The sequence below is a fragment of the Ambystoma mexicanum genome, chromosome 8 (genome assembly GCF_040938575.1).
Source record: "Ambystoma mexicanum isolate Mex_15411 chromosome 8, UKY_AmexF1_1, whole genome shotgun sequence".
In the NCBI taxonomy this organism is placed as follows: Eukaryota; Metazoa; Chordata; class Amphibia; order Caudata; family Ambystomatidae; genus Ambystoma; species Ambystoma mexicanum.
This window is the reverse complement of record NC_090929.1, coordinates 1,482,945,776-1,482,962,923: the sequence shown is the minus strand read 5'-3', so window position 1 is coordinate 1,482,962,923 and position 17,148 is coordinate 1,482,945,776. Positions and strand designations below refer to the sequence as shown.

The window sequence follows — 17,148 nt, the reverse complement described above, 5'->3', positions numbered from 1 at the left end:
CCGGGCATTTAGTACAAGGGGTGAGTGGGAAGATTTCCGACTTAGAACTATTTACAGTGTAACCAGAGTAATAAGCAAATTTGTGTATATCTGCCATTATAGGTGCAAGGTTTTTGTCGGGTTCACGGATATATAACAGCGTGCCGTCCACATAAAGCGAAATCAGCTGATTGGAGCCCTTCATGACTATGCCTTTATCTTTATGGTGCAAGCTGACTGCAGCAGCCATGGGCTCTATTGTAAGAGCAAATAGGATTGGTGAGAACGGGCATCCCTGTCTTGTGCCCCTCCCCAGTTCGAACATGTCAGACATGGTTCTGTTAGTATATACTCTCGCCCCCGGCTTTGTGTAGAGTAGGCGGACATATCTGATAAAATTGGGTCCCACCCTGAACGCCTCCAGCACCGAGAAGAGGTAGTCCCATGAGACCGAATCAAATGCTTTCTCGCGTCGAGGGACACCGCGACCGCCTGCCTGCCCGGGTCAATTTGTGCCATGATCCCAAACAGCCTGCAGAGGTTTAACGCAGTAGACCTTTTGGGAATAAACCCATTTTGGTCCGGGTGGACCAGTGCTGGAACCATGGGTAACATACGATTGGCCATGCCTTCCCGAAAATGTTTGCGTCGGTATTTATGAGCGAGAGGTGCCTGTAAGAGGACATATCCTGGGGTGGGCATCTGGGCTTGAGAAGCACCGTAACAATAGCTTCCCTCATTGTAGGGGGCAATTTGTGCTGTTCGAGGGCCTCCTCCCAGGTTCTGAGTAGAATAGGGGCCAGCTCCTCATGGAACGCCTTATAAAATTCGGCCCCCAGTCCATCAGAACTCGGAGCTTTACCCGCCGTGAGATCCTTAATGGCTTCAGTGATCTCTTCTATTGTGACAGGTAGCTCCAAAGCTAATCTATTTTTGTCTGGGAGCGTCGGGAGACCCAGTGAGGCCAGGTATTCTTTTGTCTCAGTGGGGGTTTTCTGGTCTCTATTCGTATAAAGTGTTTTGTAGTATTCAACAAATTCATCGTTAATACCTTTATCGCTTGTGACCATTACAGTTGGAGCTGTTTGAATAGCGGCTATTGGGGCGTTATTTTTTTAATTTCGAAGCAGGTTGGCCAGCATTTTCCCCGTATTATTCCCCTCTCCATAGCGACGTGCCCGCATGGGGGCCGCAATGTATCGTACCTCTCTCGTGGCTAAATTGTCAAAGGTCCTAAGAAGTCTTTGGGCCTCATTCCGAGTACGGCGCTAACCAATGGCGCTATTAACGCCTTGGTTGACGCCGTGCCCGGACCGGCAGCGCCTTGGTGGATGGCGGAATCACCGCCCCATTCCAAGGTTGGCGGGGCGGTAATTCCCCATTCACCAAGGCTCTTCCCCATTCCCAAATGAGCCCCCATAGGGCTCAATGGGAATGGGGAAGATGCAAATAACGGTGACTGTTCATTACGGTCACCGTTATTGGCTTGGAGGCCCCTTTGCGCCCTCGACTTTAACACCTGCTCAAAGCAGGCGTTAAGGGCGAGGGCGCAGAGGGAACTCGGAGTATGGCGGTAAGGGAATACCGCCACCGGTCTCGTTACCGGTGGCCGCTATCCCTTACCGCCATACTCGGAATGAGGCCCTATGAATTCCAGCAAGGGCGTCCCTACCATGGGTGCGGCTGTATACCTCCTCCAGCTCTTTCAGTTCCCGTTCCACCGTTTCGAGGTCCCGTCTCACCCCCTTCAAGAGTCCCGTTGATTTGGACATAAGGATCCCTCTAACCCAAACCTTAAAGGTTTCCCAGACCATGGATATCCAGTCTATCGTCCCCAGATTGTCTACAAAGAAGTTGGTTATCTCTTCATGTAGTGACTCGGCCACGTTTGCATCTCCCAACAGTCCACCTTCTGGCCTGTCTGGGAACATCTTGGAAAACGAGGCTCTGTAAGACCGGAGAGTGATCGGAGAGCGTGCGGGGAAGGATCGTGCAGTGTCGCAGCGTGTTCAAGATGTCAGAGGATATGAACCAGTAGTCTATACGCGATTCACTGTCATGCACTGTTGAGTAATATGTATATTGTCTATTATCCGGATACAGCACCCGCCAAACGTCTATCAGTGACAACTGTGGAAGGAGCTGGTTCAGGGTTGTCGCTGTTTTCGTGGGAGCCCTCACTACGCTGGTTGACCTATCCAACATGGGGTCGAGTGCAACATTAAAATCGCCGCCCCATATAATGATTGCTGCGTCGTGTTTGTTAAGAGTGTCGAATATTTTCAGATAGAAATCCGGGTCATCTATGTTAGGGCCATAGGTGTTAACCAGTTTTACTCGTCTGCCGGCCATTTCCCCCCACACCAACACATATATTCCCATTGGATCGGCCTTGTGCCCCTCAGTACGGAATCCCAGCGCAGGATGTATGAGTGTTATGACCCCCCTGGATTGTGAAGAATATTCTGTATAATAACGTAGCTTGCCCCACTTAGCCATTATGTTTTGGTTAACCGCTCCCTGGGCGTGTGTCTCCTGGAGCATTAGGATTTGAGGACCGTGTCTGGTGACATAATTTCCTACCTTTCTGGCTTTCATCGGGTTGTTTAGCCCTCTGACATTCCAAGACAATAAAGTTATCTTCACCCCGTCACCCATTTCCCCATATATAGAATCCATGCCGTGCCATTGCTTCCACCATGTCTTGTGTTTATCTGCTGTGGCCGCATCGTGCACCTGCCAGACCTGATTTCAACCAACCTGGAACTGAAATTAAACCAATCTAAATCCCAGGTCCCAAACATGCCCTGGCAGCAATAACAGTCTGTAACTTCCAGACTTCCCCAACCCCACCCTCCACCCACATCATCCACCCCAACTTGACGATGTACCCTTAAACTTTTTTGGAACTTTCCTGTGGGTGCCACGTTGTCGTCACGAGGCCACCAGAGCGGGCTCATGACCCGCTTCAAAGGTTACTGAGAGCCCCCCAGTGGGAGCAGAATCCCTTTAAAAATTGACAAAGCAGCTGCATAGGATATGTGCGCAACCAGGTTCAATCAACAGCGCCCGAGTCTCCCCCTCCCGGAGGTGATCTTCCGTTCTGGTCCAGTCCACGGCCTCTAGGTGGTAGGGGTATAGTTGCTTCCACATACGCCAGAGCGGCGGACGGAGTCTCAAAAAAGTGTGCTCTTCCTCCATACTGGATTCGCATTTTGGCCGGGAATATCAGCGCAAACGGGACCTGACGTGCCCTAAGTAGCCGTTTGACCGGCTCATATGATCTCCTGCTTGCCTGTACTCCCGCAGCAAAGTCCGGATAGACATGTATGCGGTTCTCCTCATATTGTAGTGTCCCAATTTCTCTGGTCTTCCTAAGTATTGTATCTCTGTCTCTGTAATTCAACAGTCTGGCGTTGATGGTACGCGGCGGGGCTCCAGGCTTCGGCGCGGGGGCCAGAGTGCGATGTGCTCGCTCAACCAGGAATTGGCTTGAAAAGGATTCTGTTCCAAAAAGAGTCTTAAGTAGGTTTTCCACTTGCTGTTCCATAGCGCCTTTCCCAAACTTTTCAGGAACCCCCACAATCCGAATATTGTTCCTTCGGGATCTGGATTCTAGGTCTTCGCATTTACTTTGCAGCGCGTTCATGCCTGCCTTAAGCTGCGCTATGTCGCGATCGTGTCGTGCAATAGTGTCTTCGCTTGTACCAATTCTGTCTTCAGCCTCGGTGATTCTAAGGCTCTCTTTGTCAACTCTGGTTTTCAGTGCTCCTATAGTGTTGATAATGTCCTCTAGTTTCACATTCAGGGATAGGAAGCCGTTCTGCACTATCATGGTAAGGCGATCAACCCTGTCACCGCCGTCCACGCCAGGCTCCGCCATTGACGCTGTCAACAGATCCGGCTCGTGGCCAGCTGCCTGGCTACTGGTGTACGAATCCATCGGGCCTTTCTTTTTCCCAGTCGCCCCTTCAGCCGCCTTATCCTGTTTCCTAGTGTTGCCCATGTTCGCCACACCTGCCGGTATCCCACCACAGCCCGACGGGGGCAGTGGAACCTGTGTGACTTTACTGCAGAGGCAGGCCGCCTGTGCCGCGTAGGATATTGTTTGTCAAGCGGGTTCGCTCAGGCCTGGGTATCGCAAGAATAGTGTTTCATGGAGCCATCAACGTCCAGGTATCAGTGGTAGCTTGCTAATTCGACCTCTCACGTGTAGAAAAGAGCTGCACCTCAGCCGCCGAACGGCGCCCAACTCACTGTCTCGCCAACCTGCAGGGAATGTAGCACATGTGGCGCGCCCTGGCTACAGGCCAGAAAACGTAGTCGTTTCCTCGGTCACGGCTCAGGTCGGGGAGGACAGGACATCACGCCGTCCCACGATGACCCACTTCCCAGCAGCCGCCGCGCTGGAGGGAGCTCCAGCTCTCGCCCAACAGGATGGTCTCAATAACTGCGAAGGCAGGGTCCCACCGGGCACACCCGGTCAAAACCTCGCTTCCGGTCCGGAGCAGGGCCCACGAGCCAGCAACACTTGTCCGCACAGCCACGCGTACGGGGCCCAGGGGGAGTCACTCCAGTCGCTCCACAGTGTCCACGGGCCCAACTCTGCGACTGCGGCACAGGAGCCCCAAATCTCTATGTCTCTCTGGCCAGAGCGTCAGCGGCGCGGGGCACAGACCAACCAGATGTCCTCCGCGGCCAACTCCCGGGCCTTCTCCCGCTCAACACGCCAAAGCCGATATCTCCGTGAGTTTTAGTCCGTCGCTCTCAGGATTTCAGTCGGGTGTGGACTGGGTCAAGGTGCACCCTCTGCTCGACTCCACTATCCGCTGGGGGCTCCAAAACAGGATTCAAATATAGTTCGGATTTCTGTCGGGCCGGAGCTCTCACATCAGGCGGCCATCTTGGTTGTGCGCAATGCGCCCCCTCTACTCCTCTATTTCTGATACTCTTGATGCTCTTGCCCCTGTCATGAGGATCCGTTTGAAGCCCAAATCCAAATCCAAATGCAATTCTTGGTATGACTCTGACCTAGCCACACTTAAACTTAAGTGTAGGGTGGCTGAAAGGAAATGGAGGGCGTCTTGTTCATACTCTGACAAACTGGCCCGTTGCCTGCTCCAAAGACAATACCGACCCTCTGTCCACACTAAGAAGAGAGCCCACATCCAAGCCTGTGTCTCTGCGGCATCTAACAACTCAGCTGAACTCTTTAAAATCTGCAAGGAGCTGGCCAAGCCTGCTGCAGCACTCTGTTAATACCAGGACCAGGAAGGACGTTTTTGAAGATGAAAACAAACAGAAAACAAAGAACTTATTAAGAACTACCAACAGAGAGCTGACATTACAAATTACCATTAGAAAACGCACAGCTATTGGACTTATATTGATTGAAAGTTAAACCAACTTGGAAAAGTGAACACACTATTAAGATTGAACTAAAAAGGGATTTGCTCTCCTGATGAACCATTGCAACGAGCAATGGAGAAACACGTGTCGAGAGTGAGTGGGAATTAAAATCATACATGTGATGTAACATGTGGAAATCAAAATAAAAAGCACTACAGAATAGAAACAATGCATTGAAGACTTTTTTCTCTTTCTTTTTCAAAAATCTGTTAACTGGATCTATAATTGAATACTCACCGCAACAAATTTAACTTGAAAGGTTGGTGCATTTGAGTAAAACTTTATATCTCACATCAATTCAAATTTTAATAGTTTCTGTGTAGCAGCCACACACGGATTTGAGAATTACTCATGCAGACAACATCCAAAGATACAAGAAAAACATAACTTTATAGAAAGCTGTCGCCAGGGATAAGCTTTTTTTGGCTGCAAACTTTTTCCCAACAACCCTGCTGCAGTATCTACCTCTCCTATAACACCTCCCAGGCCCTTTGCACAGCCCTTGCCTCTCACTTCATCTCTAAAACCCAAGATATCCTGTCCACCCTCTAGTCCCCTCCCCCTCTCGTCCCCCCTCCTTATGCAAACTCTGGTCCTCCTACAGCCACCCCCCCCCACCTTCGTTCTCGTCCTTTCCTCTTTCCTCCCCTGACAAGGTCTCTAGACAAGTCTGATCTATGAAAGTCTTGTCAAAACAGGTTCCTCCCTGTTCTTCCAAAACCATCAAGAACCACATCGACACCCTTGCCCCTGCCCTGGCTGATGTTGGCAACCTCTCCTTCACCTCAGGAACCTTCCCCTGCCCTCTGAAGTACTCTCTTGTGCACCCTCTTCTAAAGAAAAACACAGCCGACCCTTCTTGCCCGGCTAACTATCGCCCAATCTCCATCACTCCCTTTCTCAGCAAACTCCTGGAAAGGCTCGCCATCTCGCAGCGTAACCTTCACTCTGACGGTTGGTTGTTTCCATGACCATCAATCTGGCTTTAGAGCTGCCAGAAGCACAGAAACTGCTCTGCTGAACATCCGTGAAGATCTGCTCTCCAACCTTGACTGTAACATCCCCTCTGTCCTCATCCTAATTGATCCTCTTCTGCCTTCGACACAGTCAACCATACCATCCTGCTCAACCCTCTCCATGGCAACCTGGGTACCACCGATCAGGCCCTGGCCTGGCTGACCTCTTTCGTCTCTGATCGACCCTCCCAGGTTCAACTTGGGTCCTTCCTTTCATCTATCTCCCTTTCTACCTGCGGTGTTCCCCAGTGGTCTAACATCTCACCATGGCTCTTCAACCAATACCTGGAAACTCTCGCCCACCACATTTCATTTTCTGCTCCAATTTCCAGTGCTATGCTGATGACACTCAACTCAATTTCAGGCTTCCCTCGGCCACCTTTGCTTCTTCACTCAACTCTGATTGCCTATCTGACATTCAGGATTGGTGTGCCTCCAACGATCTCTGTCTGAATGCCAGCAATACGGAGATCCTCCTCATCGGCATATCTTCACCATCCTTTCCACTCACTCTCTGGCTGGCCTCCCTTGGCCCTCCTCCTACCCCCATCTTTGATTCCACGCTTTCCTTCTCTGCCCACTTCTCTGTCTCTAAAAAGTCAAACTTCCTACTACAACTCCTCTGAGGTACTCTGCCTTTCCTTTCTTTCCCCCAGAAGCTCACTGTCTCCCGAGCCCTGGTTGTCTCTAGGTTAGACTAATGTAACAACCTCTTTCTAAATCTACCCACCTCTACTCTTCGCCCTTTGGAACTTATCCAGAACAGGACTGCTAGACTTGTCCTTGGCCTCAAGCCCTGGGATTGTATCTCTCCAGCCCTAAAATCTCTTCACTGGCTCCCAGTGGATGCAAGGATTACATTCAAAACCCTTTGCATATGTCCACAAGTCTTTCTGGGGCCTAGGTCCAAAATACCTTCAGCTCTCCCTCCGTAAATACCTCCCCTCTCAAGCTCTTCACTCCTCTACTTCTAACTTCCTCAGGATCAGTCATTCTTCAAAGAAACAAGCTGGGGGTAGATATCTGTCTTTGGCTGGGGTCTCCCTCTGGAGCAGCCTCCCTGCCACCCTGAAACTTGAGGCGAACCACCTCCGGTTCTGGAACCACCTCAAGACCTTCCTCTTTGCTTCTGCCTTCGCCCCTCCTCTCCCCTGCTGATCTGCTCAATCTCGGAACTGTGCAACTGGCCTACCCTTGGACCTTTGGGCCCAGGTACCGGCTCACCGTGCCACCCAGCCGCACTACCTCTTGGCAATCCCTTGCACCGTGGTATGTATTTGTAAACATACAGTCTCCCCTTTTTTCCTGCACTTACCAGACACACCCTGTCTGTTGCCTTAAACCCAGCACTTGTCACTTGCTGGCTGCACTGCCACTGTTTGATGCTTTTTATTTATATATTTATTATTCATTCATATGTTTTCCTTTGCTCAGCACTTTCCACTTCTCCCCTTTTCCCTTTCCCCATGCACTTGCAGGTTCTCAATGTCACTGGGCCTAGTAAGATTGTTGTTTTTGTTCTCCCTTGTTCCCCTCCCTTGCCTTGTCACGTTCTGAAACACTTGTGTACAAGCGCAATACAAATAAAATATCAATATCAATAAAGATGAAGAGTGGAACTGTCATTCCTTGTGAGTGTGATTGGGTATGACCTGTCCAGACCACCAAAACTGGGACCTAGGCACAAGTTACGTTTGATTTTATTTACACAGAACAAAATGTAATTTGGCTAAAGCTCAAAAAGCCATATTGTCAACCTGCTTGTGTATGTTATTGCTATGTGCATATATTCAGGAAACTCATTTGTCTTTGAAGGAATCAATGAAATTGAAAATGTGTTGGGTTGAAGAGGTTACATCAAGTCAAGCCAATGGAGAGCGAAATGGTATTGCTATTCTAATCTATAAAGGGTTGTGCTTCAAAGGTTTACATAAGGAGTCTGATGATAAAGGAAGATGGGTACTAGCTAAATTACAAATAGATTCTCAAATCATTTCTATTTTAAATATATATGGCGCAACAAATCCAGATCTCTAGTTTTGGACAAAGATAAAAATAATTATTCTGCAATCAAACCTATCAAATGTAATGGTTTGTAGGGAAAAAAATCAAGATGTGCATTTAAGCGTTGTAAAACCCATACAAAATGTCTCCGCTGTATATCTGAAATATATATCCTTGCCTGGTACTGTAGTCCATTCGAAAATAGATAATAGTTTCATATCTGATCATGCCCCAGTAATCACACGTTTAGAACTTAAAGATATAAAACAGTCTACAAATAGATGAAGGTTTATCCATTTCTGATTATAAGATAGGGAGTTTGAAGTAACTTATCCTTCATTCCACTAACAATGTTTTGAGAACAAAGATGTAGATACATATCCACTGAATAATTGTGATGCATATAAAGTGGCTTTGCGAGGGTATAATAGTTCTAATGTTCTAAAGAAGCAAGAAGGAAAGATTTGGGTTCTCTGTATGGAAATCTTAATAAATTAGAAAATATAATATAATTGGAATCCAGAGATGATATTTTTCGTAACATACTGTCAGTTTGTTTTCTAGTAAATAGAACGATTTATGACTAATACAAATCTAGAATTTAACAAAGTCGAATAAAGCACTTGCCTCTAACCTAAACATTAAAAGAGAAAGAGCTACTATATCCTCTAGTAAGAGTGGGGTATCATTGTAACATGGTCATGTCGGATAGGACCATATTGAACATTTTAAAGAAATGTTATGAGTCACTATATTACTATGAACATGATAATTTGCAAATTGTTTTTGACTCCTTTATTGATAAAGTAGGTAGAACATCTTATTCTCAAAATGATTTAAGATCTCTGGCTAGACCTTTAAATATTAATGAGATTTATGAGGCTATACATGACCTAAGTAAGTAAAGCATTGTGCCCGGATGGCATTACTATAGACATTTTTGCTCACTTTGCATCTATTCTTGCTTCTAAGTTGGGATCATTATTTTCAAATCGTTAAACTTAACAAATAATTTTTGATTAGGCTTGGAAAATTGGTTACTTTATGGTCTCTGCCTTTTTAACTTTGTGGCATCATCTTAAAACCATTCAAATTATGTTATCCCCAGCTACATTATATTATTTACAAATGCTTCCGGTAATACAATTCTCTTGAACATTTTATGGGCTAATAAAAAGAAAAAATATGCTCAGTAAATTGAAGAATTCTTATGAAAATTGAGCCATTACGTTTCCTGATTTTAAGTGCTATAAAACGTTTATATTGAAACAAGCACACAATTAGTTTCTTCCAGATGACTGACGATCCTCCTGTTTGGTGATCAGTAGGGAGGGAGGGTGTACAACCCTTTTTTTAATAAAAGATATATATATTTTATGTTTTTAATCAAACCATGTATAGCTTCACTAAAACAATGTATCCAACTACTGCTAGCCGTAGGGGTTTTATATTTATACTTGGTAATATACCATCAAGACAATGCTCACCATACTTATTGTGCAATAAATAGATATTTGCTCATGCGAGAACTATCAGTTGGAAGTAGTCGCTAAGTAAAGGTGTTACATTTATGTATCAACTTTTTTCTGGCATGAATATCTTGCTTAAAAAAAAGCACCCTGGTGTTTTTTCTAGCCACATTCTTCTAAGAGTACCTGCTGCCCCCTTGTCCATTGAATTTTTACACCTTAAATGGCTTCCCTTCTCCACCCTCATATTATCCGGCCCCAGATCATCTCTATGTTCCATGTCCAATTCATTTCATGGGCCACCTTGCAATCCACTGTTGACCACTTGGTCAATTGTATTTTTTAATTCAACCCGCCCGACATCACCTTCCATCCCTTCCTAACCTCTTTTCACCATAATGATCTACTCTTGGTCTTGGGTCCCTTCCAAGCCCACTTGGTTCACTGCTCCCTTGTGTTCTGGAGATTCTAGCCCTGGAGAGCCTCAGAGTCCTCTTCCTTACACACATGCACCAAAGAGCTTTATTCCTCTGCCGCGGAAATAGTTATATAGAATGGCCCTTATCTGATGCCCCTTCCATCCCCTCATGCCTTTTTGATTTTGTCACATGCCTTTTTTATTGTTTTTAGAGATGCGCAGCACAGTTTGGCAGAGTAATAGTCATGCCAATCCCGTCCCAAACTTCAGAAGCACAAAGGGACCTCTGGTACTCTGGTGGAGGTAGGGGAATTTGACTGCTAATGGCCCGGCTTTATCTTGATGCAAAATTAAGCTGTTGGCAATTTTAACGTTAACCCTATCAATGCTTTTATAATGTTAATGTTAAAGGATATTTGTACCACGCACTATCACCACCGGAGTGGTCCCCTGGCGCTCTGGCACCACTGAAAAAGGGAGGGGGGAGGGTGAGTTAGTGGGAGTAAGCTGGAGAAGTGCAAGAGAGCAGTGATGTGCTGTTGGCGACCTCAGCCTGGGATTCTGTTGGCTGGGCTTGGGGTGATGTCTGGTCGGTAGTCGTCGTGTGCTGTTGTGCGCGTCTATGTGTGGTTTGTTTTCTTGTTGCAGTGTAGCGAAGTTTGTGCGGATTGTTGTGTTATAGGATTGTGGTTGTGTTTGGTTAGAGTTTGAGAGGTGTATGCAAAGGGGTGAAATTGTTAGTGGATTGGTTATTGTATTGTATTTATTTATTTATAGAGCGTGCCGGGCCGTCAGGAATCTGGCCGCTTGCAAAAGGTTTAGGTTACAGATACACAGATTAATTGGGCAAGTTCTAACAATCACAATTCTGTATAAGTGTGGCACATGCTGACATTTTAAACCTATCTAGGTGCAATGCCGGCTAGTGTTTACGATTACGTCTAGATGCAACACTGGCTGATGTTCAAGATTACGTCTAGGTGTGGCACATGCTAACATTCACACTCCATCTAGATGTGGCGCATGCTAAGCTTAAGAACTCCCTCTATGTGTGCACATGCTAACATTCACAGTCCTATCTAGATACGACGCATGCTAATGTGCTCAATTCTAAGTGTGGCACATGCTAATATTTACAATTCTATCTAGATGCGACACAGGCTAATGATTATAACCTGTCTAAGGTGACATAGGCTGATCTTGACCGTTCTCTATAGGTTAGTTAACATTAGCACTAGTTAACATTGGCTTTGCGGACCTACCAATGATATATATAAAGCGCTATATAAATGCCAAGTAACATAACAGTATGTTAGTGCATAGTGCAGTGTAACATTTATAGTCCAACCAAGAATGTATTTAGGTTGGCGGTCACTAATCTCTTTAAGTATCCATGTTGTAATTCTATGGCAGTCAACGTTATGGAGAGGCAAGGTAGAGTGGCGATGGCTGTCTGGAGTAGAATGATTGCTCTAACCCCCACCCATGCCTCGTGTCTGTTGGCTGCTGGCTTCCTTTGCTTCCCCTGCTTCCCCTGCAAACACATCTTGGAGCCGCCCTTTGCCTTGGGGCCCTTAGCCTTAGGGGGCTGCCCTGGTAGGGTCAGTTAAGACCTGATAGATCAGCCAATGGGAGGGGGAGGGCGGGCTGGGAGGCGGGAGGGAGATTCAAGCCCAGGAAGTGGTCGCTGGGTGCTACGGCACCTGGAGGTTGGGCATGGGTTGTTTTTTAAATAAATTGGCCCAAAATGGAGGCTCTGGGGGCATGCTGCACATACCTGCTCCAGAATTTAAATGAATGCAGGGGCAGCGCGAGGGTCCCTAGAGCCAAAACACAACAGGGACGACAGCCAATGGGAGGGGGGGCGGGCTGGGAGATTGAAGCCCAGGAAGTGGTCGCTGGGTGCTACAGCACCTGGGGGTTGGGGATGGGGTGTTTAAAAAAAAAATTGGCTCAAAATGGAGGTGCTGGGGGCATGCTGCACTTACCTGCTCCAGAATTTAAATGGATGCAGGGGCAGCGTGAGGTTCACTAGACCCAAAGCACAACGGGGACGACAGCCAATGGGAGGGGGGGGGCGGGCTGGGAGTTAGGAGGGAGATTCAAGCCCAGGAAGTGGTCGCTGCGTGCTATGGCACCTGGAGGTTGGGGATAGGTCATTTATTAAATGGCCCAAATTGGAGGCGCTGGGGGCATGCTGCACTTACCTGCTGCAGAATTTAATTGGATGCGGGGGCAGCGCGAGGGTCACTAGACCAAAACACAACGGGACGACAGCCAATGGGATGGGGAGGGCGGGAGGGAGATTCAAGCCCAGGAAGTGGTCGCTGGGTGCTACAGCACTTGGGGGGATGGGGTGTTTTTTAAATAAATTGGCCCAAAATGGAGGCGCTGGGGGCATGCTGCACTTACATGCTCCAGAATTTAAATGGATGCAGGGGCGGTGCAAGGGTCACTAAATCCAAAAAACAACGGGGACGACAGCCAATGGGAGGCAGGAGGGTGGTTCAAGCCCAGGATGTGGTCGCTGGGTGCTACGGCATCTGGGGGCTGGGGTGTTTTTTAAATAAATTGGCCCAAAATGGAGGCGCTGGGGGCATGCTGCACTTACCTGATCCAGAATTTAAATGAATGCAGGGGCAGCGCGAGGGTCAGTAGACCCAAAACAAAACAGGGAAGACAGCCAATGGGAGGCATAGGGCGGGCTGGGAGGCGGGAGGGAGATTCAAGCCCAGGAAGTGGTCGCTGGGTGCTACGGCATCTGGGGTGTTTTTTAAATAAATTGGCCCAAAATGGAGGCGCTGGGGGCATGCTGCACTTACCTGCTCCAAAATTTAAATGAATGCAGGGACAGCGGGAGGGCCACTAGACCCAAAACACAACAGGGATGACAGCCAATGGGAGGGGGAGGGCGGGCTGGGAGGCGGGAGGGAGATTCAAGCCCAGGAAGTGGTCGCTGGGTGCTACAGCACCTGGGGGTTGGGGATGGGGTGTTTTTTTTAAAATAAATTGGCCAAAAATGGAGGCGCTGGGGGCATGCTGCACTTACCTGCTCCAGAATTGAAATGGATGCAGGGGCAGCGCGAGGGTTACTAGACCCAAAACACAATGGGACGACAGCCAATGGGAGGGGGAGGGTGGGAGGGAGATTCAAGCCCAGGAAGTGGTCGCCGGGTGCTACGGCACCTGGGGGATGGGGTGTTGTTTAAATAAATTGGGGGCATGCTCCACTTACCTTCTCCAGAATTTAAATCTCAAATAGAATATAATTCTCAAATGAAAGTAGGTACTGCCATTATAAATGCAGTCCATATCCTCCACTCACTGGTTTGGTATTGGAGCATTTTTCACACCAATATCTTCATTTAGAACATCCCATTTCAATACCATTTTCAAAAAACAGAAATCAGGAATTTTAATCCTTGGTTAATTCCACTACTCAAGTTTCATCGATCAAAAATATTTCTTGTAATGCATTTTTGCCTTCAAAGTGGACTTATTTTGCGCTACAGTTTCTTCATGAAAATGCTTCTAGCACCTAGAGTAAATCCACTCCACAATAGGAGGGATAGCCCAAGCGTTAATTGCTCATCTGAGAATTTGGGTAACTGGGACTTTGCAAATGTGAATCCCAGTAGAGCCAACTCTGCTGTTCCTCCTGTGGTCTACAAATTTAGTGCCATTGAACTGGGTAATAACATCTATTCTTACACCTCTTAGAAGTCGGAGCAATCCGGCATGAGCACTATATATAAAAACGTAATATCATCACTGGTGTTACCACTTAAATCAAAATCTAAGTACGAAGCAAAATGTTGAATGCACTTTCTGCAGATTCGTGTAACTGAAATAAGGTGCCACCAAATTTCTTTCTGTGGTTCTGCCACTTTTAATGGAAAACGGTTCTCGTAAACATGTCTGTTTCAGGTGCCTTGATATTGTCTGAAAAGACTGCCAGACCTCAAGGATTTTAAAGGCAGAATAATAAAAACATTTTCAAAGTCGTTTCTATATTTACAAAAATATAAAAAAAACACGATTTTGTTTCACAAGGCCTTGAGGTTTAGGATGAGGGTTTTAAAAAAAAGACAGATTTCTTTGGTCGAGTTTCAAGTCATCACTGTTATCACTGTCCACGACCAAATTTTGCAAGAGTAAAGACTTGAAGAAACCCATTTATAGCTTGTCTGTGAAACGTGGGTGAAGATGAGCTGTTCGGAGATCCATGGCCATATTAAAAAACAAAACGGTCAGGCGCAAATTAAACCTCCATGCCGGGTCACAGGGAAGAAACCAGGGCCAATGTCTGCTTGTGACACAGCTGGACGTCCCCCTTCTTGGAACAAATCCTCAGCCGGTGCCCAGCCCAGTTATGAAGCGGGAGGAGTCTCATGGGGCTTCCAAAGTATTGACCATGTCTTGTCCTTAAGGCTTTAGTCTGATCCTGTCTTGGGAACCTTAATCACAAACTCCATCGGCTCCTTGGCTTTGTTGCCATAGGCTTGGCGAATCACGTCCACTGCCCGCTGGTGGGTAACGCTTTGCAAGGTCTCTCCGTCGACGGAGGTTAGCTCCTGGCCAGCCTAAGAAGGAAAGGAGGACAATTAAGACTTACTATATTTATAGTTCAGGTCAACTTACATTTTTGGTCATTTCAGAGTAGGATTTTGCATCAAGACCCTGTAATCTGACAACAGTGTTTCGGACACAATGATCCTAGAGTTGTTGTTTCAAACACTGCCGAAATGACACACAATGTGCACCTACTAACCAAATGATTCACTCTTGCACAGTTTTATCACCATCTATTTCACTATAACAATTATTTTTATTGCCTTTATTAGCATCTGGTGGCCACATGTATTCACTTCTATTTCTCTTTGCCGAAGAAATGACACTTGTATTTATTTTATTGGGGTTTTGTCAAGAACAAACTCTGAACAAAGTTGTTTCAAAGCACAGAAGCGGGAGAAAGGGTGAGGTGGGTACACACCTGCTAGGTGGAGGAGGGGTAAGGGAGCACAGCCAAGCAATCAGATGGTTACACGGGATACACCATTCTACTTGACTAGAAGAACACAATCATGCACAGTACATGGGTCAATTCTGATGACTTGGCAGCCATGACACATATCTTCACAGTATTGCCCTCCTCAGAATTTCGGGCAAATAGATGAAGGTTAAGTGCATGTCAGGGCTGGCTCTAAGTGCCCATAATGTAGGGCCCATCTTGTCATCCACTGCTACAAGGAGAGTTTTAGGAACCAAACAGCTCCAAACCAGCAAGTAGCTCCTGAGTGGGATAACTATCCCTGGACGGCAATGTACAACCAGCAGAATGATACCATTCAATGCAAGCTCTTATTGTCTCAGAATCACCAGAAGGTCTCTTTGATGCAGTCGTTTCAGTCGTCTTCAACCCGCACACCGTCTGGTTTTGTGCCCTTGCCACCCACAGCTAGGTCTACAGTCTCCAAGCTCTCCTATCTTCCATTTTCCCTCCCCTCACACACGCGTATATATGGTACCATTCAATTCTCCCACCTGCTGCTCCTTGGCTATGTACGTGCTGTACACTGTGTATGCTGTACTGCTCACCATAATTCTCCCACTGGTGTATTTGAGTGTTCCTGCCTGCATGCAGACCCTATAAGCTTGCATTCAAGAAACACTTGATTAGATGGTGAAGGTTGAGCAGCTTCGGAAGACCTTAATGTTTAACTTAAGGCAGATTTTGGTTTAATCACAGTACAATAATTGGGTTAAGAGCCGATTATAAAACATTGATCAGGGGGACAAAACGAGAGGCCCCATGTCAACTGTGGGCTGCCTTGATGAACTTAACCAGTGAAAAAGACCAACATTTTTGGTATATGGTGTCAACTGGCCAGTCCAACCTTGCTGCAGTGGAGCTTGATTCAGCAACATCTCCCCAGTCTTGGTGAAATCATTTTGAGTCTTTGTATCGAGCCTTTGAAGCTCCACAAATTGGCACTTTTCCTATATGTGATCCACCACTAATGTTTACTGAAGAGGAGGTTAGAGCCACACTAGGAGCCCAGAAATTAGGTAGTGCTCCTGACAAGCTACCAATAGATCTTTTTACAGAATCTAAAATTTGAATACCTTCTCCTACATGGTTTTTCAATTATTTGAATGAAGGGTTTCCCTAAAAGCTGGACTTTGGCTGATGTAGTCCCAATTTTTAATAAGGGAGGACCATCCCTCCAATGTCATTATAGACATATTTCTCTAAATGATAATTTAGCAAAGGTCTTTGGGGAAAACGTGTTATTCTACCTCGAGGAATGGGAGGGCGCCAACAATCTTATTCCCCTCCCTTTTTTGGGGCAGTCAGGAAAAAATAGAGCACCATTGGTAAGTGTTTTACTTTATCTGGACTTGTGCAAAAGCTTGTGGTACAATAAAGATCCCATATATTCTTGCTATTTATAGATTTTAAAAAGCTTTTGTTCGAGTTAATAGACCGAGACAAGTTTGAGTAGCGAAAGACATCCCTCATTCACTCCTGATTCATAATCCAGCTGTTACATAATAACAACTCAGCTTTTGTCTATCACGGGCAAGGAGGGAAATGTATCAGACTCCATCCAGGTAAGAAGTGGATTCTGTCAGGGATGTGTTCTTGCCTCACTGCGTTTTTATATATATCAATGGCTTGGCTTTGTCTATTGAGCAGTTGAGTTGTGATGCAGCTAATAGATAGCATAAACATTGCAATATTCTGTTTGATCACCCCCTTGGGACAAAACCGATACACCCTTACATGTGACTAAACCCATTTAATGCCAGACCTGCTTACAGTGGTGCGATAATCAAACAAGTTGTCTTT

At 46.5% G+C, this 17,148-nt stretch overlaps 1 protein-coding gene across 3 annotated transcripts in view; it reads right to left on the bottom strand.

Annotated features, from left to right (window-relative positions):
- Positions 1 to 14,175: 14,175 nt before the first annotated feature.
- The window catches only part of PDZD7 (PDZ domain containing 7), a 769,522-nt gene continuing 766,549 nt past the window's right edge, over positions 14,176 to 17,148 (bottom strand). For all 3 annotated transcript variants that reach the window (XM_069611658.1, XM_069611656.1, XM_069611657.1), the window contains one exon: positions 14,176 to 14,878. In XM_069611658.1, coding sequence (XP_069467759.1) covers positions 14,729 to 14,878 — 150 coding nt within the window. In that variant the 3' untranslated portion in view covers positions 14,176 to 14,728. The remainder of the gene's footprint in view (positions 14,879 to 17,148) is intronic.